Genomic DNA, 25,471 nt, shown 5'->3' with positions numbered 1-25,471 from the left:
AGTTTCTACTAAAACAGAATCAGACTTAAATTTTATGCATCTGTCTCCAGATGTTTCTGATAAAAATGAATATTAATCACTTCAGGAGAACAAATTTCCGTAGAAATGTATAATTCATATGTAACACGCTGCATAAGTTTTTCACCAGAAACGTATGAAAGCCGATGGTTAAGATGTGAATTGGTATGCATGAAACTGCCTTGTCATAAGAGGACATACCAGAAAATGAAGAATGAGTTAGTGAATCCATAACTACCGCTATGTATGTTTAATTTTACTCTTAGGCTACTTGCGATAATAAGTAATTTGAATTCTAAGGAAATACAGCGTAAGTGCAGAAAAAATGGATGATTAGAGCCTGCTGAGCCACCCACCCCTCGTTTTTGAAACTTTTCTGTAGGCACACTGTCTTGTAAATAACACCACAGGGTCACATTACTAATACTTAGTGGACTACGGCATGTTTTTCAAGTGGCATACTTAGAAGCTGATGCTTTAAGAGAGACCTGGCATCATGGCAACAAAAGTCACATACCACATAGGTATATAACATAATAATATCCTAATAATATCCTAAAAACTTAAATTTGTCACTGCTATTGTGTTTTCTGGTTATTTTCCAATATGGGTAACACAATAAACCACTATTTGTCTGATCAATTTCTTCCAAAGCGCTGTTCCTCCTCCAAATATCACAGAGACCAGAAATGATGCTCTAATTCAGAGAATAAATGTCAGATGTGTGCATAACGGCATCGCCAACCCTGCTTGATTGATCTTGGATCAATAAGGTCATCTTATTCTTTACAGACAAGTGGTCTGATATCAACTTACTAACTAAAGTTTGGTTATTTGTTCAGAAATGACATTTACCAACACAACTTAAAACCTGACTCACATATTCTTATCTATGCATAGACGCTGGTTTTCTCTTACTCTTCATAAATACCATCTACCTGGATGGAGGAGTTTGTCACATTTACTTCACTGGACTAACTACTGGTGTTAATTAATGGTAAATGGTAAATGGCCTGTATTTGTATAGCGCTTTACTAGTCCCTAAGGACCTCAAAGTGCTTTACACATCCAGTCATCCACCCATTCACACACACATTCACACACTGGTGATGGTAAGCTACATTGTAGCCACAGCCACCCTGGGGCGCACTGAATTAATGTACAAATAACACAAATATTTGCGGTCAGATAACAAAAAATGAATGTAAAAAGCCAGCATGCTCATGTTGTTGCCTCCCTGTTGTGTCTAGAGTGAGCCTGTGAAGATGACAAGAGAGTAAGAGCAAGTAAGAGTTGTTTGTTCTAAATGCATATGAAACCACATTTAGTGGTTGATCGTCCCACTTGGTCCGGGGGAAGAAATTCAAATTGTTATAGTAGAGGTACTTCCCCTGACTGCTGGAGATGACACATTAACTACGGGCATATAAACTGTGGGAGAAGCTTTGTGTTTGTACTTACAACAGGATAAACCATAGAAGTGCAATAGTAAAAGTGTGTTAACACGAGCATGCCACTGCTTTGTTTGTTTTGTTTTTGTTAAATTTCAAAGATAAGTTTTACAGACTGGGACCACTTTTTTTTCTTAGTAAATATTGATGTAAAATCAGAAGATAAATGCACTTTACCTACTCTTGCTTTGCTAATTAGCCAGGCTACACAGGCAAAAGATAGCTTTGCTTTGTAGCTAGCTGCGCTTGGTTAAAATGAACCTAAATTTGTGTTTTGTGGACTAAAATTGAAGGCACGAGGCTAGATTAGATATTTGTCTACTTGGCACACAGGTCCATAAATGTATTTTGTTGTTTCTAAACATCAAAACTTTGAACAAAGCTAAGCCAGCTGCTCCGCTAAAGCTAACACAGACCTAGCCTGCTAACCAAGCTAGGCGGGCAACACTGTTTTTTTACTGTTCTACTGCTTTTTTTTTTTTTAACATATTCTTTATGTACTAATATTTCCATTCATTACAAAGAAGTCCAAATTTAGCAGCACTGAAGTAAACCATTCACAGTGACCCTGTGAGGTAGATGGTCTAAATCAGGTATAAGAGGTGTAATCATGCCTGTTCAACTGTGCCTTACTAGAAATATCTAATCAAGCCAGTCACATGGTAGCAACTCAGTGCATCTAGGCATGCAGTCATGATCAAGACAACCTGCTGAAGTTCAAAACTGAGCATCAGAATGGGGAGAAAAGACCAAAATGTTGTTGTTTTTTTATGTCACAGGTCACAGGGGTCAGACTGCTTCCAGCTGATAAGAATGCAACAGAATGCAACGGTAACAACTCATAGGTTCTTGAAGAAGATGGGCTACAGCAGTAGAAGATCACACCCACACCAGGTGTTACTGATATTATCTAAGCTAGAAAACTGAGGCTACAATTCACACAGACTCACGAAAACAGGACAACAGAACAGAAATACTCAGCCTAGTCTGATGAGTCTTGGTCTCTCCTGTAACATTCATATCGTAAGGTGAGAATTTGGCATGAACAACAATAAAGCATGGATCCACCTACCTTGGATCAACACCTCAGGCTTCTGCTGCTGGTGTAATGTTGCGGGGGATATTTTCTTGGCACATTTTGGACAACTGAGCAACTGAGTGATGTTTAAACACCACAACCTACCTGATTATTGTTACTGACTGTGTCTGTTCCTTTATGACCACAGTATACCAATATTCTGATAGCTGCTTCACTAGATTACACATTGTGTTACTGAGCATAAGAAGGGCGTCCAACCCACTACGAGCAAAGTGTACCTAATAAAGTGGCCTGTGAGTGTATATAGTGTCAGAAAGACGTGAAAACTGGTCGAAAATGGGAATCTGATACAGTGAATTGAAGGTACTTTTTCTTAGTTAAGCAATAAACTAGAGTATTATTTTGAAATAGTCACGTGGGGGAGGGGTTGGGTTTTTTTGCTTTCATCGCACAGCATTTCTTATTAGCTAACTCAGGAGCCTGGTGTTTAAATATGTTCAGCTTTAAACATCTTTATATTTAATAAGTATAAAACTATTGATTCAGTGTCGTTAGAACTATGATTCACAGCTTTATTTAACACTGTATTTTCACCCCACTACATCATTAACACATATATATGTAGAATCCAATAATAACATAGTGCTTAACTCTGTGAAATAATATAGCTGCATATGTCTGGTTCTGCCTCTTCATGCTGAGGTATACTCTACGTCAGTGGCAGTCCCACCATAGTGAAACTGACACCCACGAAGTCCAGCCCCCTCATGGAAATGCCTGATGTGTGTGTGTGTGTTTGCGTTTGCGCGCTGATTAGTTGAATGTGTGAGAGTGGGATGTGTCTGACATTTCTCTTTCTGCTTTGAAGGGATCGCCCACTGCGTGCTTTGGTGGTCTTCACATGACAACGTCTGACGAGTGTGATCGTTATAAGGTTAAATTTTATAGCCGAATCAAAGCCCACGTGTCTGAAATGCCCAAAGACAAAAAAAAACTGTCAAACTGAGGGTTTGTTGAGAGGAGTAAAAAAAAAAAAAAAAAGCTTTGCATTGACAACATATTTTAATTATTCAGTTTTCTATGTTTGAGTCTCATCTAAGGCCACGTTTCCATCTATTTAACAACGTTTTCAGAAAACATTTCAGGTTATTTGTCGGCCTAAGCTTACAATGATAAGATAAGCTACGTTATTATTCCAAAGAAATGTCCGCAGGTTGCTAAAACCCCTCAGGATATGAGCTCAGCGTGTTTAAAATAGCAGCTGTAGCCGTGAATTAATTTCTGTTTTAAAAGATTATTTTAAAACTGAGAGATTATTTGGCTTCTTGTACACTCAGCGAGCAGTTATCGCACAGCTTCTAAAATCAGTCATCCAGTGTTATTACTGAAAGAAACTGCTTTACGGGAAACATAGAAAGGACCTTTTGTGGTTCATGAAATTAAACTCAGGGACAGGAGTTAAGATGTTGCTGTAGTAATATCTGGAAGCACGCTGTTTAGTTTCATATTGAACTGATTGCTTGTGCTGTCAAAACAAGGAGGTGCTGGTAATGACCTCCTGTTGATTTATTCAAAAAGGTCAACTTGTTATGGGTGAGAATAACCGGTTCATTAGGTTTCCTTGACAGATCGATATCGTCCACGCTGCTCGCCCCTCACAGCCCGGTCATGGCCGAGGTGAGGAGCCACAGCACATGTGCACGTTGTTGTTTCAAAACCCTGCTGTGTAATTCCCCGTGGGGACATCTGTGTTTGTGGCCTGAACAGAGTAGGCAGCGTGGCCTGCAGGGTGACAAAGCGTGACACGTGGCGGGATGGAGGGGAAGTTAGTTTTTTGCTTGTCTGTATAATAGTGTGAGGCTATTCTCTAATGAAGAGTGTGCTGCCATCTATAGGGTGGAGGCGACAGTGAGGCTACTTCTTCCTGTGATTGCTGTTTTGATTTTTGAATTTTGGACTTGACTAAACATTGGAGCCTGACTCTCTAATTAGATCAAACTGAATCAGACAGCCAAGTGAAAAAGAAAGCTTCACGAGACTCTGTATGTTTCTGTATGACTTTACCAGTTACTTGTTGCTTCAGGTCATTGAGGTTTGCGGGGATTTGTTTTATCTTTTGTTGTAGATTTGCTACTGTGTTTGGGAACATTCTTCTGCTGAATGACCCAATCTCACCCAAGATTTAGCTTTCTGTCACCTAAATCTCACATGTGACTCTAGAATACTTTGGTAGACAGAGGAGTTAATGGCTGACTCAATGATTCATAGCTACTCGGGTCCTGTGGCTGCAAGACAAGCCCAAATCCTCACACTTCCACCACCGTGCTTGATAGCTGGTATGAGGTGTTTGCGTAGACAATACAATACAATTCTCCAAACATGGTGCTCTGCACTCCAGGTTGATTTCTGGGAAGGTTGTAGTGAATGCTCCAGCACACTTGCCATTAATCAGTTAATCAAATGCATTTGATTGCACCTTTACTGGTACTTATCCTCTTAATCGCTATGGAAACAGTACTTTTTTCAATGTTTTGACATTTTTAAGCTAAGTGTTCCATTTCCATCATAAAAACAAATACATAACTGTGCATCAGATAATTAGCCTTACTTGGCGCACACTTCCTTCCCTACGAGTTATGCTGAGCTGTGCAGAGACTGTCGCAGCAGAAAACTGTAAGGCACTGTTGTGCGTACAGCACTATGATCAGAGTGTGTTAAAAATGACTCCAGGCCGTACAAGAAAATAACGGTTGCACATGTGTAAATGCATCTAATAAGAGAGTCTTTTGCACACCTGATAGGGGACCATGGCATCCCCAAAGCCTTCCCAAAGACCAGGGATGGAGCTGAGCGCCGTCTCTGAGCCAAGTGTCTGAGGTGCTGTAAGAAAGCAGAAGTGATAGATAAACAAAACCTTTTGTGTCTGCCGGGAAAATAAAAATCATTAACTCATATCTGTCAACATTTTGCTGACAAGACACAAGAGACACAGAAGCATTTCAGTCAGGGAAGAAAACCGCAACAGAAGGTTTGCTGATTTGCGAAATTTAATAACGGATACACTTTATATTGGGCCGCAATCAGAGATGGCAGAGATGGCGGAGCTGTGACCGCAGTCAAGCGTATATTTAGACTGAGGAAATAACTTATTCCCTAGTGACCTTCCACCTGCAGACAAACGAGTACAGGAACAGCTTCAAGAAAGGCAGCTTAATCGCTTAAAATAGCTGCTCAGTCAGAGGTTCCATTAAAGTAAATACATTTACCAAGAAAAGAAATGAAAGCAAACAACACAAAGTACTTTCATTTACCAATTTCCACCCTTCAGAGGGTGAATTTTACATTTCACTGCTTAAAGTATTGAGTACTGAACTTAATCCTGCATAATGCTCTGGATTCCAATCAGAAGGTCGTCCCTCTCTGCTCTAACAAGTGAATACATGTGGACAAATAAATGTTTGTAGGGGACAGATAAAGGCTTCTTCTGAAGACTGAAGGATTCAAGTGCCTTAGCACAGAATATACAATGTTCAAATATAAGGAATTGTACGAGATAGCCAAATGTAGGAATGAGTTCCTGTGTGGTTCAGTTGTCATCTATATTGAAGGCCAAACATCTGTGTGCAATAATAAGATTTTTTTTTTCTCGTGACAAAGGACAACCGAGAGAGGATTTGAAATTCAAGACTACGCTTCCATGAAATTAGTCAGCACCGTGTGCACTGAATACGTCTCACGTGTTTGCATGAAGGAGGGGCCAATGAGAATCTGTGTGGAAAGCGAAGGTAAACTGAAGCCATAACTACACATACGAGCTCTGAAATCTGGGTCAAACACTTCCTCCATCACATATCAGCTTCAGTCTCGGTAGTTTAGGACGCTGATTGCCTGATTGTATTTTCTCACTGCAGTTAGTGTCGAGGTTTTTTGCATCGGGCCGTGTAACGATCTGCAAATAAAAACAAATCTCACGTGAACGCTGAAAACGCTGAAAGAGTTGCTTCAGGTGATAAAATTGTCGACACAAGTCATTGGACACAAATATGAAACACTGATTTGAGTATTAAAAAGGTTTGTTTTATTGCAAAATGCAAGAAATCAGGGAAGAAATCAGGGCTCATCATACCAGATGGCATTTTTCTGATCTGCTCTTGTCCAGTTTAGTGAGCTCATGTGAACTTCTGCTGTTGTAGCGCATCTGCCTCACAATTTGATGTGCTGTATGTTCCGAGATGCTCTTCTGCATACCTTGTGAGTTGGTTTGAGTCACTGTTGCCTTCCTATCAGATCAAAGCACTCTGCCCATTCTCCTCTGACCTCTGACATCAACCAGAGATTTTCACCTAGTGAACTGTCGCTCACCCGAGAGTTTCTCTTTTTCAGATCATTCTCAGTAAACCCTAGAGATGGTTATGTGGGAAAATCGAAGCTGATCAGCTGTTTCTGAAATATTCAGAGCAGTCCATCTGGATCTGTGTTTGAGGATTTCTCTTTTATTTGCTTGTTTATTCACACATGTATATCTTCCTTAACTTACTTTTCTTTTACTTAGTTGCACTGATGGATGAATAGTCTATTTCTACTATTTCTACCTTTTTCTTGTAAACAGCTTTTCTTTGGGGAGTTTTGAATGCATTTGAAGAGTTTAGAGGAACTTCTGAAGTTGCCTAATAATTGTTGGGTAACACTCCGACGCACTTGGACATTTGTTCATTTGCGTGAAGGAAAACAAACAGTCTCTCTCCATCCTTGTTATGGCTCCTGCGGATGATGATGTTGCGCTCTAATTGCCAGACAAACTGAGAAATTGGATGAAGCAGAGTTGGAGATGAAGGAGAACAACAACACAAAACAAACAAGAGCTGGAACTCTTAACAAAGTGTCTCTCTCTGGCCTCTGTCCCTGCAGCTCGGAGTCCGCCGACTGATGACGGACACGACGGAGGACACAGAGGCTCATTGTTACCTGAATCCTGGAACCACAAATGCACGCCACTAAGGGACCAAAAGTGTCACCATTAACAAGCTGTAGGTCCCATCTAATGGAGATTTGCTTTGTTTTTAGAGTCTCTGCTGTTGTCTAATAAACACTTTTTTTTATTCTTTTTGGAAAAGCTGATAATATTTCTCTCTCACAGTCAACAAATAGACCAACAGCACCCACCCTCTGAAGTATCTCACGCTCGGCTGTTTTCTTAAACACACTTGTTGGGAAAATCTTCCGTTACCGAACGTTTGATATTTACAGAGGAGGGTCCATGTGGGGCTAATTTCTCTTGATCACAACAATAAGAATAAGAATATCAATGCACTCAATATTCATTCTATTAAGAATTAATAAAGCTTCTTGTTACCAGGGAAACGATAAATTAATGCTTTTTATTACTATGGCTGTAACTTGGCTAGGTTTGGGTATAAAACCAAATAGTTTTGAGTGCCTAAGCCTATCCAGGAGAGATCATAGGTGTCGGTTCCGGAAATATTATTATCACAGTTCAAAGAAACAAGCGTGCATTGCTTAGTAGAGACAGGAAACAAAGCAGTTGCCACAAAAAAATGCGATTTCCTCTGTAAACAGCATTTTGTGTGGTGATGCCTTGTGTATACTCTTGCCACGGCGAGAGTTGAAGTGTAGGTTGGGTTATGGTTAGCCATTTCACAGTAAAGCGGATTCATCTGCTCGGGTTCAGGATAAAGTGAGGGCAAAAATACTCATCAATGGGGGCAACTGCAGTGAGCAGAGAGCCAGCCTGTTGTGATTTGGCGCTGTATAAACAAAACTGAATTCACTTGAATTGTATAAATCAAAACCTCCAAATCCAATGATGTCCTCTATGTTATGGAATTGATTAAAAGGCACTTTTAAAGTGCTTCTGTGTGTTGCCCCGATCTACATAGCACACATGCTGATCTCATATAAGCCAGTTTGCAGGTTTAGACCCTGTGATTGGCCGTTTCAACGTCAAGCCTTAAAAGGGGGTTAACATATTTCTGCTGTGAGGATCTCTCATCTTTGGAAAGACCTGCCTAAATTCACCTTTTGGCCAAATTAGAGACCTCACTGATGCAAATTTGCAGGTTTAGACACTAAGATTGGCCCCTTCTGACTGCTTGTTACCAAACTTTCTTTCATGAAGGTCCATCATCTGTTGACGGACCTGGCTAAGCTGAGCGAGCTGTTAATCGCTTTTTAAACAGAAGAGTTTGAAGTTTAAGCTTTTCATTAGAGATCAAATGTAATTGTTCCCGTATTATAAAGCTATTTGGTTTATCTAATTTTGACTTAGATGAAGATCCGGCCAAATCAGTGAATAATCAGTTAACAAACTGCGGTAAACCTGAAAGGCTCGTAGATGTTTTCTTGCAGCTTTTCGTGCTTCTGTTGCATCTGCACTCCGTGGAAGCTCTGAGAGGCTACATCGCTACACCTCTCACTTGCCACACGCCTTTGAACCTCATCTGGAACGACCAATTTTACCTGAACCCTCCCACTCACCCACTTTCTGTCATGTAATCACATTTCAGCAGTCAGTCAGTGTTGTGATGTTGTATTTCCTCTCTGCGTCTTTGATCATAAACCCCTCACAGACGCATAGGAACTGATCAAAATAACTCTTCTTTTTGATATCACAAAATTGTCACGATTATCACCTTTGCGAGTAAATAATGGGCGCATACTTACGGGATGCAGTGAAGCTGCACCATCATCATAGCTTCCTCTCCTCATTGCTCCAATTCCATAATCTGAACCGTCCATCCTGGTGTCTCAGATCCCAGAGGAAGCCCTCGACCCCTCTGTTGTCCTGTGCTGTAGTCTGTGTTGTCAGTTTACAGTTTCCACTTGGCAAAGCAGAGGAGAAGCAGTTTGCGTCCCGGTTTGAGGGCTCTGCTGTGAATGTGGTGGGGGAGCGCATCCACAACAGCTTCTTCTCTAACTGGTGCTAATGAGGGTTTGAACAATGGAGGCCAGGCTGGCACACAGAAGAAGAGCGAGGGGGAGGGGGGGTGTTTGTGGCTGACCTGGGCCTGCAGTGCCACTCTAACCCCCCCTCGCCCCCTTAAAACCTTTTTCCAAGCCACCACTTCCTCCGTCTGATCATCCCAGACTGTCCCGTTACGCTTCAGCGAGGCAGCTTCCTCCCATAATGAGATCGGCCTGCATCCTCTCATGGCCTGCTCGTCCTCATTTCCAGACTAACGAGGGTGAGATACCGTGACAACAGGTTCCTCAGAAAAACAAGGCCTCACAGATCGGTCCCACGTCCCTGTTAAACATATAGAGATGTACTTCTGAATGTTTATAATGAAAATCAAAGCCAATTTTTAGCCAAGTATGTATTTAAGTCTAAAATAATTCCATTCCCAGAGTGAGCAGGCAAACCTAAAGAGTGGCGCAATAAAAAGTAGCCAATCAGAGTCAAGCGGTAGACACACCTCCTGTTCTGCTTCTCACGCAAACCACAAGTTAAAAAATAGATAAATTATCGTGTGATGATGTCACAGTGCAGGAGTAAAAGTTTGTTTTCTGTTCAAAAACGGATGCTTTATTTGAGTTAAAGAACATTTGCCAGTGTGGTTACAGTATGTGTGTCGCAAAGCTTTGAAACAGGAAACAAACAGCAAGTTCCTGTGGAAAGAGCTATTGTTTTATAGCTTCACATATCCATCCTGACCTCCTCCATTACTCTATATCATAAACTGTATGTGAAAGATGGAAGTAGCCGTATTCCTGACTCTCACTTTTCAGGGGGACTTGTGCTTTATAGTATTGTGGCTGTCCCTATCTTGATCTTTTTGAAACAGAACTGATTTTGCCTCGGTTTTGGAGCCAACCATGGAACCCATGCAGCAGGCAAAGCTTTCTTTCCGGCATGGAGATATAGTTGGACACATCAGCGGTGAAGAGTATTACTTGGATTAATCTCTGATGCATCCATCGGAGTATGACTGCTAGATAGAAAGCACATCAGCATTTTTAAAAAAAGTGCTTGGGCGAATAAGGCATGTTGTATGAAGTACTGAAGAGTCCTCCAGAGTAGAAAGGCTCTATACAAGAATAAGTTCATTTAAAATCTTTTATTTACACATGGGATCCTGGTTGCTGTCTGGAGGTGTCCCAGTGAAGCAGTTACCCTTCTCCCACTAAAGACATGAGGGATTAAGCAGTGCGGATTACTTAAGAGGTTATACTATCAAGTCCTATAAGCTCAATGAGTCTGTGTGGATAAGAGGAAATCCAAAATAATTTCAAACTTGTGCATCATATTAAGCCCAACATCGCCATGACATTCATGCCCATGATGAGTGTATGTAAACCTCTGACTACAACTCTTTATTTCAACACAATAAATACTCACAAAGCTAATCACCATTTCTCACTGTGCCACTTTTCAAGGCCATAATCAGACAAAGAAATTAGAACAGTTTTGTTCTACTACAAAACATTAAATAAATAAAGACTATATTCTTGCCTTTAATGGTTTCTATAGACGAACGATGAAAAAAAAACAACTTTTCCCAGAAAACTTTTGTTTTGCTAGACAAAGAACATGAAGGTTTTGTGATTCAGAAAAATGTTTTTCTTGCTCTCCTTTCACAGCTGTGGCTGTTAACCTGTGGTTTTTGTGGTTGATTGTCGGGCCAATCCCTTTAACTTGAAATCATGCTTGCCAGTGTACTGTGGAGGAGAAAATGTTTTTTCAGCACATAATAAATGTCATTTCTCTGGCAGAGAGAACCACTCACTGTAAAAAGTCCCCCAGCTCAGGTGCTATTTTGATAGAGCTGATGGTATCTCACAGCAGACAGACTAAACATCAGGACATCACGAATGCCTGAAAGTGTCTCGAGATAATTTGAAGATATCATTTCTAATCTGGCCACGTAACCTCACACACTTACTTCCTGCTTTATATTTGAAAAAAAAAGATAGACAAACACAAACTAGTCCATAATAGTGAAGTGGAAGAAAAATGATGCTTGGTGTTCAAAAAGTTTTACGAATAACAGGGCTCTCATCCCCTAGCCCTAATTACTGGCGATGTAACACTAACTGAATTCTGTTGGGCTGTTTCTACCACCTTCGCACATCTACAGACTGCAGACTCTGACTTTTTTGCACAATAGCTCCAGTGCAGTCAAATTAGATGCAGGGTGTCTGTGAACAGCAGTTTTCAAGTCTTGCCACAGGTGCTCAACAGGATTTAAGTCGGGCTGTATGTTTAAGGTCAAACCTCCTCCCCATTCTCAAGTCTTTTGCAGCCTTTAATAGGTTTTCTTCCAGGTTTGCCCCGTGTTTACATCCATCCATCTTTCCATCAGCTCTGAGCAGCTTCCCTTTCCCTGCAGGAGAAAAGTGTGCCCACAGCATGATGCTGCCACCACCATGTTTTACAGCTGGGATTGTGTTTTCAAATCAATGTACAGTTTTGCATAAAGGCCCAAAGATTCAATTTTGGTCTCATCTGACCAGGGCACCTTTGCTGTGTCCCCTTCATGGCTTGTGGCAGACTTCTTATGGCTTTCTTTCAACAATGGCCTCTGTCTTGACGCTCTTCTATAACAGCCAGATTTGGGGAGTCCAGATTTTCCCACCTGTCAATCTCTGCAGCTCCTCTAGAGTTAACGTGGGCCTCTTGGCTGCTTCTCTGATTAAAGCTCTTTGATTGGCCTGCCAGTTTACTGTAGGTGGCCTGCCATATCTTAGTGTTAAAAGCTTGAGATATGGTTTTGCACTTTTTTCCTACGTACTGTATGCTAACAGCCCCGTTCACCCAGTTTATTTTTTCATTTTGCCCTCACTCAGCACTGAAATCTCAAACCTTCCTACTATGGGTCACAGACAGAAATCTCTTTATTACACCTGTCCTGCAAGAAAACACAAGCTCCAGAAACTCCAGAATTAATTTATCAGCAGGGAAACATTCACACAAACAAACAGGACCTTTGCCTTTCTGTAAAGATTTTGAGCTGGCCACGATCCTGGAGGACTCTGTTTAGTCCTGTTTGGAAAAGTTTCCATGCAGTTATCAAAAGCTCAGCATGTGGCCAATTCAGAGGAGGCCTCTGTTTTCATGACTGGTTTGATCTTTCCTGTCTGCTGGCAGTGATGGGCTTGTTCTAAGAATGTACTAATTTAGTCCATTTAAAAAGTTTTACAGTTTATTGTTTTTTTTTTTAAATGGTATAAATTGTGAATACATGTGTAAGAGTATCACATTCGAATCAAATTAAAAGTAATACATGATTGATGATGTGTTTAAATATACTAGTGTGCAAAAATGATTAAACACAGAAACAGAATGTACCAAAAAGAAACAAAAACAGTAGATTGGAGCAAAGACGGGACTATATATGAGCACACTGAGGTGAAATTAAACCAAAACAACACACAGAAAAATAACCATCCATCCATTTTCTTAAATGCTTCAATTGAGGGTCACAGGTGGGCTGGATTCGTACACCCTGGACAGGTCGTCAGTCGTCAGAGATGATAACATTCATACTTAAGGCCACTTTAGAATCACCAATTAACCTAACAAGCCTGCATTTGAAGTACCTGGAGAGAGCCGCGCAGTGGATTCGAACCCACGACCTTGTTGGTGTGAGTCAACAGTGCTAACCACTGCAACAAAGAGCAAATGATTAACACGGAGGTGCGACGACATTTAAACGAAGGCAGAGAGAGAAACATGAAAGCCAACAAACATAAGCAAGTGCATTGCAAAAAGCTATGATAGCTAAGCATTCAAAGCATTTTCTGGTGAGTGTTTGGCGTCATTGTAATATTCCAGATGAAGACCAGCGAGATGCAATTAAGCTCTCCTGCTGATTTGGATGATGAGGGAAACACTGAGCTGCTTTGTGGCTCATCAATGCGGCCTATTGTCAAGAGAGGTTACATCATCGCCAGCACATAAACAAAGACCGGCTACACATCTCACTGCTCATCTTCAAAGAGCTTTGATAGAAACACAGAGTCCAGGATTTTGGTGCTTTGGTACACTAAGACAGAAATGTCGCCCTCTTGGTCACGTTCAGTCCGTTTGTTTTTTCTGTGCATGTGTGTGTAAAGCGCCTTGAGGTGACTTTTGTTGTGATTTGGCGCTATATAAATAAAATTGAATTGAATTGTTTGTGCATGCATGTAACTTCACACACACACAAAATCTGTGGGAAACTGTTTGGCGGTCTGCACAAGCATCAAGCGTCAAAGCCTCTGCAAAAAGCTTGATTAGCATACCTGCAAGCTGATCGTGCATGACTTTGATAATTATCTTTTTTTTATTTTATTTTATAGAAGCAGTAACTGTTTTTAGACCATTCTGTGAGACGGGAACAAACTGTAAACAGCAAACAGTTGCTCATTTACACTGGAAGGTCAATGTGTATCCTCTCATAGCTCAGCTTTTGCGCTACAGGAAATAATACATCTGCTGTGCTTCACTACACTCAAAAAAATGAAATGTTGACTTTAATTAAAATTATTTTGTCAACAGGTTCCACGAAATTGAATTATGTTAGTTTAAAGCAAAAATCTTTAGTTCATCTAATTTAAAAAAACTACTTAAGATTAACAAGACATATTTAAGACTAACTAAATCAAGTTATGTTGTATGAACATAGATGATATATTTTCAGGTTAGATAGTTTAGATTAGTTACTTCAACACATTTCTTATTTGTGGCAGTAAAATGTTAAATTTAAGTTAGATTAATTCAAATATTATATTTTCAGCCACCTTGTGCTTTATTAATTAGTTTTACATAAATCTATTTTGTCAACAGGTTCCACACAAATGAATTAAGTACATCCAACTTATTTTTTAAAATTTATTTTATTGCCAACACATTCAGTGAGCATTTGTGTAAACCCAGTCCAAAATAAAACACAACAGCTCATTAGGGTTAGTAATTAACAGTATGTAGACAGATGCAACATCAAGACTTTAAATTAAATGTCTGTATCTACCAGAAATAGAAGAGAAAAAAAACGCATTGAAGATCACATAACACATTGATAAGATGACACTTGAGTTATGCACATGTGATGCTAGTAAGGTCTGTGAGTGTTTTTTTCTTTTAGTGTCTAAAATGGATAGCAAAGTTGCTATTTGCAATGATTGCTTAGGGTCAGTCCAGTAACACAATGCCAATGAAGTGCTTTCCTTTAACAATGCAAAGTGAAGTGTCCACCTCAACAGCCACAATTTAAAAAAAAAAAAAAATGTAACAACAACAACAACAATAATAATAATAATAATAATAATAATAAATAGTCCACTGATATTAGCAATCAAAGAAAATTACATCACCATCCCAAATAAAACTTTAACAAAACATGCCAACATTATGGTCTAACAATAAAACAGCTTGTCAGCGTTCAGTTTTTTTGCAACAGCACAGCAGTAACCATTTAACACTCGCCACTGTCAACATTTATTTTACCAGTGTTTGGGCAAAAAACTTCAGATGTAAACATTTTAACATGGAAACAATTGTTCGTCTTTAAAAGTCCACAAAATATACATTCATCCTGCATTCCCAACTTGGATGATCTGATATCCTCGTGTTGGTGTTGTTCCCAGACCATCATGAAAATGTTGTTCCAGGTTCAACATTGCAAGTGACCAATCACATTGTTGTGACGTTATTCTATTCCAAGCCATTTGTGCATTTATGAAATTCCAATGTTGCAAGGACAATATCAATTCTGCTTACTGTTTATTAAAGGGTTACGGTTAGGGTTAGGGTCAGTTGATCGGCGGACAGAGGCGGTTTCATGCAGCTTAAGTACAGTTTTTTGTTTTACGCCGGTTTTTCCCGAAGTCGCAAAAGTATGACGTCACAACATTCTGATTGGTCACTTGCAATGTTGATCCTGGAACAACATTTAGTATGATGATCTGGGAACAACACCAACACGAGGATATCAGATCAACCTCCTAACTTACCCTTATTTTTAGTATGTATTGCAATTACCTTTACAATGCACACAATGTAACACAAACTGAATATGAATATATTTCCACCTCATAACAATATGCCTTGAACGCTAATATACACACCACCCTTCAACATTTCTGGTGCAGTATCATCTCTCAATTAAATCCTTTAAATCTCAATGCTTTTGATTGTCTCTTAGCTTTCAGTCTTGAGGTTAACTGAGATTCAGTGCATATATCCCACCCATTAAGAGTGCACATGCAGAGGCCAGGTCTTCCAGGTCATGCAGGACACACTAGATGGTTATACCCACATCGGCTGGAGGAGTGCTGGCATCAGCTCTTTCGATGGTAAAGATAGCAAGGGTAATTTGTTCCAGCTCCCTCTGAACAGCTGTAGCTTAGACACAAAAACATAGAAAAATGGCATCCAGTTTTAAAAAAAGAAAGAAAAAGGGCCAAAGCTACCCTTTAATGACGTAAACACAATATTAGGAACATGCACCCCAGTGCGCCACTATTTTAGACTACAGATTCAACGATAAATATAAATAGTTTGGGTATACAAGAAGATTTCCCAAAACATTTAAACAGGTTCCATGCAAATTACAACAACAACAACATTACAACATGCAACAACATTAGTTATTCAAAATTTGGTTTAATACAGATAAAAAACTAAACTAAAATTACCAACCAATTATTCTTTGAAGAGGATGCTTGGGTCTTCATTCAGGTAAAAAGGTAGTGCCCTGAGGACACACTCCCTCCCCTTTTCAATGGTTTCCTTCTGTAGAGAGTGGCAGAGATACAGGAAGAGAAAACAGATATACTTTAGGATGACAGAAACTCACATTATACGCAAAATGAATGACATATCCACTGCACAGATAGACATGTACACAAGACCAACTAATCATCACATGGACATGAATAGTTAACCTGTTGGGCAGGGTTTCCACCACATTATATATGTCCATAATGGAGGTAAAGACAAACTAATACATCATCTTTTTTGCATTCAAAACATAACATAAAAACATTCACTTCTGGTTTAACCTAAATCAAGGGATCAGATTTTACATATGTTTAGGTAATTTAAATTTTCCAACGTTTTGAGTACCAAACTTTGTCTTGCTTAATATAAATGTAAGTGCACTGTGCAGCTACCATACACTAGCTGTTTAAATTTGAAAATGATCTTATTAGCCATAATATTTTGCTACCAACAGAATAACGCACCTGTGTGGCAGGGGCCAAAGTTTGTCTAATTTTCTTACCTGCAACGCCTCCTTTTTTCTTGAAGACTTTTATGAGCTGGTCAGTGTATTGGTCAAGTTGTGTAAAAAGCCTTGGAACATGCAGTAGTAATCCTCACATATTCTGCTTCCACCTGAAAATATGTCAACAAACACAACATACTGTACTGTAAATATACATACTATATGTACACATATACAAACTAAAACTAATGTAGAAAGACCTCATTAAAGCTATAATTTTAACACAAACATTTACACAAAATGCTAATGGAGCCATTACAGCTTTTATTGTTATTTATCAAGTTCCAAAAAATATTGATCACAGCTGATCTGAAAAGAATTTCATGCCTCAGGCCCTTGAACTGCAACCTTTACCATGGTTCAGATGTGGAGAAGAAATAACAGGGGCATGGGATGGGTCACAAAAGAAAACTTAACTTATAAAACAGTTTTGTTTTTAAAAGTATAACAGTTCACATACCACATACAAGCTCAGCAATACCACATACACCACATCAGTATAGGAGGGAGCAGGTAAAGGCAGGATCTGAGATTTATAAAGAAAAAAAAAAATTAATTCCTTAATTTCAAGAAGCAAATTATTGTTTGAATTACAACTAAATAAAATACTACTCAGAAGAAAAGCAAGAGATTGACACTGCCATGTGCTAACTTTCTATAGAAGCAATTATCACCAGGTCTGTCGACCTCCATTGTCTGTCCACTCATATGTCTTGAATAATTTTATTAAAAAAATTAAGTGTGTACTTTCACAAACTGTAATTTATAACTACATTGATATGTATAACTCCGCTAGGAAACATGCTGTATTTACAGACCATTTTTACATAATACAGATTACTGATAGAGCAGAACAATGGTGTCACAGTGGCTTTCGCCCTTGACTTTTTGGATTTTAAATGTCACTTTATGCTATCCTTGCTATCCTATTCGATATTTCCGACTCTCGGATTACAGAAAAGGAATCCCAAGAAAGCAAATGGAAAAATAACCCCTTGAAAGAATAACCCCATGAACCCCTGTAGCTAATCCCTTAATAAAACAAAAAACAATAAAAATGTTTCTTACACAGTCCACAAAATAAGCATGTCCAGGACCCAGTAAAACTAATGTAAAACAAGCACACGCAAACGATATAACATGTCTTGTAAGACAAACGCAAAATATAACCATGCTGGACATATAGATACTACACAACATAGTCAAAGAAAAAAGTGGTCTTACCTCTCAAAGAAACAGCAGCTTGGCGCCAAAACAGCCTTTTTCAGTTAAATTTGAAGTCTTGCGCATGAGCAGGCACAAGCCGTGAAACCTTCTTGTTCTGCGCGGTTTCATTACAACTGTTTTTGCATTACTGCCACCTTGTGGATATACAAGGTATATCGATCCTAATTGACTTAACTTAAATGTTATGCGATCAAGTAACACATTAGTATTATGTACGTTGAATAATAGACACAATTACGTAGACTTGATTAGAAAAACATATGTTAACTTAACAAAAACATATATTTTAAGTAAAATGAAAATAAATAATTAATATACACTGAACAATCCACCTCATTCATTTTTTTGAGTGTATGCTGTGAAATTTCAGTTGTTTAGAGACACATTTACACAAAAATCAAGGCACCACAAGTCATTTGAGGAAGTGCCTCTATAAGCTTTCTAAACCCCAGGAGCTCTAGACAAATCGTTTAGCCACTGATCACCATTTCAGAAGCTATTAAGTTATTAGACAAGCATTAAGACACGAGACGAAGCCTCGCATTTCTGCTCTGTGAGGAAACTTTATTGCTTTGGTTCATGCAGCTGTTGAACCCTCAGACAGCTGCATGGTCTGAATAAAAATGCGAGAATCCTGAGAGATTTTGAAAATAATTACAATGAGAATAGACCGGTTTGGAGCCTTTTTCTCAGTTAAGATGGATCTGGTCTTGTATTAATGTTTCTCATTAATTTCCAGACACTTCAGCTACACTTAAATGTGAATGAATAAGCTTGATAATGAGATAATAAAATGTCAAGGAAGGGTGCGTTTATTTTAAATATGCGACACGAATGGCGTCACTGAAGATCAGAGTTCCCATGTTTAGTATTTAGTTTGCGCTCTTTGGGCTTTAGGTAGGGCTTCTGTGAGGATCAGACTCGGCCTTTGAACCAGTAAATAATCATGTCTGGTTGGAGTTTTTCCATCTCATAACTTCCTAATATTTCTTTGTTGAACTGTTCTTTTGCTAAAGTCATCCCAGCCGTCTTATTCTTTGAGGTTATGGATTTTTCGCTCCTTCACACCAGTTCTTTTTAAAATAGTTGTCAAGGATTTGTGTTGTTCATCTTTAAAGTAACCTTCTCACATGCTCTATTCACAGTTTTGTGGTCCAGTCTTTGTCAACCGATTTGAACAACAATTTTGATTTTTGTACTTCCGATCAATTATTCTGTTGTACTGCAGACGCACAGAGTCAGTCCCTTTTAAATTATTAATGGCACCCAATAATGATTAGTTTTTATAATCAAGGCTTTGTTGTTGTTGTCGTCATTCAGACGTATTATTACATTTCCACACTGATGAAGTGATTTATTTATTTCAGAAGAAAATATTTAACTAAATAAAAAACAATTTAACTGGGTTTCCCCAGTTGTGATGAAATTTCGTGGCACAGTCTGGGCTGACAAATCATCACCGCTTTCCCCAGAAGTTAGCTGTTAGTGTGGCAACATAGGGATTAAAACACTGATGATGAATCATTTATATTAAGACGTGCCTAAAAAACCCACAACAATGGCCACTATGCCAAGAAACAATATTTCATAATGAAAAAGAAAAAAAAAAAAAAAAAAAAAAAACAGGTTTTGAGTTGTTTTATAAGTTTATTAAAAATGAAACACTGAAATGTCCAAATTACATAAATGTTCAAAGACTGCAAGTCTCGTTTTAAAAAAATGAAATTCCAGTGTCAAGCTGAATTCCAGTTCGTCTGACGCCTGTGAACAGTCCTCACATGCTTTCTCTCTGAGTCGAAGTATTTGGACACACACTGGTCGAAATACGTTCTCACAGTCTCACGCATAAGTTACAAAATCAGCAAATGCAGTACAGAGCCTGCAAACGTATCACATGCAGGCAAGTTATTGTTTGAAAAAGAGGACAGCGACAAAGATACATTCACTGATTGTGTGTGAGTGTGTGTTCAAAACGTAGTCGTGCAGAACGGGCAGACTGGTCGCAGCTTTTCTCAAGAGCTGCTCATCCAAACAACACGAGTCAAGAAACGAGACAAAATAGCAAAAAAAAAAAAATATCTGTACAGTTTTGATGTGGTTTTTACCTCTTCAGCTTTCTTTACGATCAGTTAAGACCACATAGATGATGACATTTGGTAAAAGTTTCTTACTGTAAAACTTCCCCAACACACACAGAGTGGTGCAGGCTGCGGCCACTGCAGGGGAAACACTGGCAACACAGAATTAGCCCAAATATGTGAACTGCTCATCTCAGTGAACTCAAATGCAACACTACGTGGTACCCTGGCCCACGTGGGTTAGACTAATGGTTGTTGGGATACATGATGAAGTCAGCAATTTCTCAAACATTAGTGAAATGACTCCTAATTAATTTGTTTATATAGAGATAGGCATGGAGGCCCTGGCAGGTTTATTATTGGAGATGGTGGAGGCTTTCTTCGATGTGGAGCCCCAGCAGGTGTACACCAGCCTGTCGTGGTTGTTGCTGCTCTGCAGTACTTTGCGTTTATGTTTGCTTTGAGTTCCACCCTGAGACGAGCCCAATTTATTCTTTTGGCTGGATCCTTGTTCCTGGAGCTGAATATGGATGGGGTTTGGGGCCTGATGGGCTGTGGTAACGTGGACCCCAACTCGGTTTCCTCCCAGCTTGTGGTAGGTTGAGAGAAGCAGCCGGTGGAGCTCCCGCTGGAAAGTCTTGTTGAAGTAGAAGTAGATGAATGGGTTGTAGATGTGGGAGCTTTTGGCGAAGAGGGCGGGAAACACGAAACCCTCCGGAGCCATGTACCGGTGCTCCTTGTGGAAAATGAAAAGGAAGGACACGACAGCGTAGGGAGCCCAGGCAATTACAAAACCCAAACTGATGCAGAAAAACATCTGGAAGGGGAAGCGACAGAGTAAAGAGGGTAAGTTAGTACACTGGAAACTAATCAGAGACCTGATGAATCATCTCTGACACACAAATAACTTGTTTCCTATGAAACGATCCATTTTCAAACAAAGCAAAGATCATGTGGTGCAGCAGACTGAATATTTCATGTCTACACTTTCCTAGTAACGGATCTCGTACGGTCATGTGAATATTGACGTGTTCAGGAAAAAATTATGGCACTAATTCTATTTTTAAAGCGACACGAGTTTCTTTTAAATATAACGATATTTTTGTTATTTTTACCTTCACTTTATCTTTTCCATCTCGTGTGGTTGGAATGAACCCATTTCCGTTCCCTTAAATATTAATAGAAAAAACATAGCAGAGGCAACTCCTCCCTACAACCTCTTGGTCATCTGGGCCTCACACTGTGTTCTGGGCCTCGTGGGCTCTCTCCTGGTACTCTGGATTTCTTGAATTTTTTTTCAAGGTCAGCTTTGACCTCGGGTGCTAATAGTGAAGGTCAAGGTCAAATGCTTAACCAACCTAGGTACTCGTATCCCCCAAGGTTTAGATTGTTGTAAAATACGAAGACAATCGATAAAAAATTGTGAGTAATATAAAGTTGGTTTGTTGTGACCTCGAGGGGATTTTCAGCAAATTTAAATCAGCTTGAGCTGTTATTGGTATCTACCATCACAAAGAAATGTGAAATCCTGTGGACAGTAGAGTGCTAACAAACACAAATAGACAAACGGAACTGATTACATCCTCCCTTCCATTCAGAGGAAGAATACATCGATTGATGTGGCTGAAATGTATCTGTGATAAACTGCAGGACAGTCAAACATTCAAAATCAAAGGTTCTACAGACAAAAGACAAGTCAAGTATAAAGTGTGACTCAACTTGGAGAGACAAGAGGCTCAAATGTTTAGTTCTGAGATAACGCTGGAGGCTCTTCTTCCAGCTTCAAAGTCTCTAACAGATACATGTCATTATCAGCTTTGTTCAAAACCCTGTTACATACCAAGATATGCTGTTGCCTTAAAACTCCAAGAAGATCTAAGTTTAGATCCGATCTCCAACCACAATAAAAATGCACAGAGGGCTAAATGAAAGCAATGAGTAATGACTGATGAGTAAAAGATGTGAATGCCTGTACGACCTTCACAATGCATTAGTACTGTGATACCTCTATAACTGATAAAGTCTGATCTAATGCCACGAGGTCAAAGTGAGAATTTTACAGAGAAAGGTTCGAAATTATAAAAGCTCCAAAACTTAAAGAAAGATGCTTCATTGCTTTCTTTATTACCTCCTTTAAGATACACTGGACCATCCCATATGAAAGGAAAGGAGATATAACTGGCAACTAGCATGTAAATACTAATTATTAGCCTGTTTTTCATTTAATGCCATACCCTGCTGTTGTAATATTCATGGTTCACACCCAGCCTGGTTTTGCTGCAGGCCTCTTCCTGTCAGGAGGGACTTCTTCCTTCCCACTGTCACCAGCTGCTAATATATTGCAGGGTTTTTACTTTGCAAGATAAAGCATATTGAGATAACTCTATAAAGACAGTTTATTTAACTCTAATTCTTATAAAGTTTTTGCCTTGTGTGCCGAACATAGTTTTACATGTAAATGGAAAAAAAAATCTCTCTAATTTCTCTGGATCATCTGCCTCCATCTCCATCCTGCCTCTAGCATCCTCCTCTGTTACACCTCTGCACATCCTGCATCACTACATTCTTGAATCTTCTCTGTGGTGTTTCTCTTTTCCTCCTGCGTGCCACCTCCTTATTCAATATCCTTTGCTGCATGGTCACTTAATCATTTCCCCAGTGTGAATAGACAACATGAGCTGAGCTCAATATGAAAAGCATCTGGTTTCACTTCATAGGCTAGTATATATTAATTTTTCTTTAAAATTACAGGTGTGGTATTTGAGTGATGTTTTTCACGGGATATTCGGGTTGTTCTCTTTCATATGACCTGACTAGTTTGGTGTAGTTATCTGATGATGAGGTCAAGGATCAGTTATCAGGAAGAGACACGGGTGGTCATTTTTGGCACTATTCGACCACTGATGGAGAATTTCCTGTTGGTGTGCACCCAGCAGCAAATTCGAGCGCTGCCTGGACTGGATTCTCTCAACATTCTCAGTTCATGTGTGTTTGTCAAGTCTGCAGATATAATGTAAAGACTGAAGCTCACCATGGAGAGCCGCTTCTCAGCGCGGCGCAGGTTGTTGCGGATGCCCCTAGCAGACAGCAAGTAGGAGAAGCGGGACACCTTGTAGAGGATCCTGCACTGCGACACCACAATGAGGAGGACGGGAACCAGCGTGAAGCAGGCAAAGGAGCAGATGACATAGAAGGCATCCTTGGCGGAGGTGTGATAACCCTGCCAGGCGATTGTGCAGGACAGTCCGTAAGGCTCGGGGACGTACTCGCCCCAGCCGAACAGAGGGAAGCTGGACCACACTGTAGCAACCAGCCAGATAGCACAGCACAAGAGGCGGATGTTGGTTCCTTTCAGCCACACAGCTACAGCAAGAAGGCAAAAAAAAGGATAAAGACTGCAAGATTGGGGGCATTTGGGACATGAGTTACATGAAACTACTACTCTTAGCATCAAATTCTTATTAACTAACAACAACAGTCCTCACCGTAAGCCAAGCTGTAGCAGGTCTTTAGGTAGCGGATGATGCTGATGGCAGTGATGGTGAACATGCCGCACAAGCCGAAGGTGTAGCAGCCGAAGCCGTAGTAAACGCACGTGATGTTTTCTCCCAGCCAGGCGTGGTGGAAGGAGGACAGGATGGCGAGCGGGTAGAAGCAGATGCAGCTGAGGAAGTCGACAACAGCCAGGTTGACGCACAGCAGCTCCGAGCCCACCATCTTCTTCCTCCTGAGGTAACAGATCACCAGCACCAGCCCATTCCCCATTACAGAGAGCAGAGCTGCACCGGGAAGAAGGTCAGAAGGAAACTGCTGCATTCGTTTAGCATTTGGCTTCTTTGGAAGCAACACTATTTTTATAATTGCTATGACCAAAATGTTAGCAAACATTTAGAAAGTTTTTGAAACAAAGCAAAAAATGTTTACATATTTTATACCTTCAAAAGGGCATCGTTATTACTTTAAAGTGAGCGTATTCCATGGAAAATGTTCCCATCAGATATGCCAATGTCAGTTTTACTTAAATAGCACATTTAATTACAGATAATGTCAATGTTGTTTAATATAAAGATAAAAACATAGGCTCACAATGATGCCTCAAGGCAATTTAAAAAAGCAATATAAAAGTATACATAAAAATAAAATACAACACACTTAAACTCTTAATGCCGAGGGTATCATATTTGATAACTGAGGCTTTCTGACTACATCAGTGCGATTTGTTTTCCCCTGAAAAAACAAAATAAATTCCACAAAACTCACATAAGCAAATACATTTTGATTTTTTCAGCCAAGATTCCTGTTTTGATCACTGTGTTTCAAGGACAACAAATAGGAACAATTTTTTTTGTTCTTGACTTTTTGGAGCAGCAACAAATATTTCCCTCTTATTTTGCGATATCCAGCTGTTAATATGAGTGTTGCTCATTAGTTTGAGAATCACCTGATGTCGGCAGATGTTGTATACTTGTGTGGAAAATCTAAGAAAACCATCTTTAGCAGAATAACCTTCTTATGGGCACTTTGCACTATTTGCCCAGCAGTCTGACATGCTAGGAGTTCATTTTTAGGTCGTACATATCAAAGTGAGAGCCACCATGCAGAATAACTGGATTATTGACGTCTTAGAGGCAAACCGAGCACACATTTATATGAGTGACAACACAATACAGGTTAAATCCTTACTTATAGTTACTGCTATTGCAATGCACACCTTCAGCGCTCCTAGTCAAGTGTAACTAGTTTAATGAGCGACTGAGCCCTGCAGACAAATAAAAGTCAAATATAAGATCTGAGAAGTTCACTGAAAACGAACCAATGGAAAGAAAAAGAAAAAGAAATGATTAAAGTTTAAATACTTTATATTTAGTGGAAATTAAAGCACTTTTTATAACTTAAAGGCGTGAATTAAGCTTATCAAAAAAATAGTCAACAGCATTTTTGTTTTCCAGGTAAAGCAGAAATAGAGAGAACAGATAACTCAGCATACCGATGGAGAAGATGGCCAGTCCCACGCATATGTCAGCAGCTGGGGTCAGTTTGGAGGTGAAGGCGGAGGTGGTCCGGTTTCCATCAGAGGAGTTCAGAGGCATCGGTCGCTGCTGCTGGTGTTGCTGATGCTGCAGTGGCTGAAATCCAGTCCTGTCTGTCAAAGGGAGATGAGGCTGACTTTCTTTTATGCATGGGGTTCTGTCGCCATGGTAACTCAAGTGTGTGATGTCCGTCAAATACACTGAGGATGGGGATCCAGGAGCTCTATAGACAAGGACGTTATAAGGACTTTGGCTTAACTTGCAAATGCCACCACAATATCTCCAAGAGCCTGGGCTTTAACAGCCTAACTAGCTATTTTTCCATTTATTCTAAGGTATTATAGTTTAGTTTATTTTTAATCCTGCAATATTACGATTCCTTAACATTTTGTTGACTTCAACT

At 39.6% G+C, this 25,471-nt stretch overlaps 1 protein-coding gene and 2 long non-coding RNA genes across 7 annotated transcripts; 1 reads left to right on the top strand and 2 right to left on the bottom strand.

The window, feature by feature from the left end:
- The first annotated feature begins 1,051 nt into the window (after positions 1 to 1,051).
- On the top strand, positions 1,052 to 23,712 carry LOC146692127 (uncharacterized). 2 transcript variants are annotated; one of them, XR_014915140.1, is made up of 4 exons: positions 1,052 to 1,304; positions 2,249 to 2,363; positions 7,417 to 7,535; positions 23,651 to 23,712. It is a non-coding gene; the product is annotated as an uncharacterized LOC146692127 (long non-coding RNA). The 2 variants fall into 2 exon arrangements; XR_014915139.1 differs by lacking the exon at positions 23,651 to 23,712 and having other exon boundaries at positions 7,417 to 7,812.
- Positions 14,648 to 18,310, bottom strand: LOC146692128 (uncharacterized). Of its 3 annotated transcripts, XR_014915137.1 has the most exons (4): positions 17,802 to 18,310; positions 17,194 to 17,259; positions 16,148 to 16,843; positions 14,648 to 15,850 (listed from the first exon to the last, which is right to left on the bottom strand). It is a non-coding gene; the product is annotated as an uncharacterized LOC146692128 (long non-coding RNA). The 3 variants fall into 3 exon arrangements; XR_014915136.1 differs by having other exon boundaries at positions 16,148 to 17,259; XR_014915138.1 differs by having other exon boundaries at positions 16,148 to 17,259; positions 17,958 to 18,310.
- Positions 19,600 to 25,263, bottom strand: opn8c (opsin 8, group member c). Of its 2 annotated transcripts, none has more exons than XM_085432094.1 (4): positions 25,026 to 25,263; positions 23,524 to 23,817; positions 23,070 to 23,401; positions 19,600 to 20,855 (listed from the first exon to the last, which is right to left on the bottom strand). In XM_085432094.1, the coding sequence occupies exons 1-4, from the start codon at positions 25,126 to 25,128 to the stop codon at positions 20,358 to 20,360; spliced, it is 1,227 nt and encodes a 408-aa protein (XP_085288220.1). In that variant the 5' UTR covers positions 25,129 to 25,263; the 3' UTR covers positions 19,600 to 20,357. The 2 variants fall into 2 exon arrangements, with proteins under 2 accessions (XP_085288220.1, XP_085288221.1); XM_085432095.1 differs by having other exon boundaries at positions 23,524 to 23,765; positions 25,026 to 25,116.
- Between the last annotated feature and the right edge of the window lie 208 nt (positions 25,264 to 25,471).

This window comes from Copadichromis virginalis, linkage group LG15 (assembly GCF_057382275.1).
Source record: "Copadichromis virginalis isolate Kocher_CV1m ecotype Utaka linkage group LG15, C_Virginalis_male_GT1.1, whole genome shotgun sequence".
Lineage (NCBI taxonomy): Eukaryota > Metazoa > Chordata > Actinopteri > Cichliformes > Cichlidae > Copadichromis > Copadichromis virginalis.
This window is presented reverse-complemented; position numbering and strand designations above follow the sequence as displayed.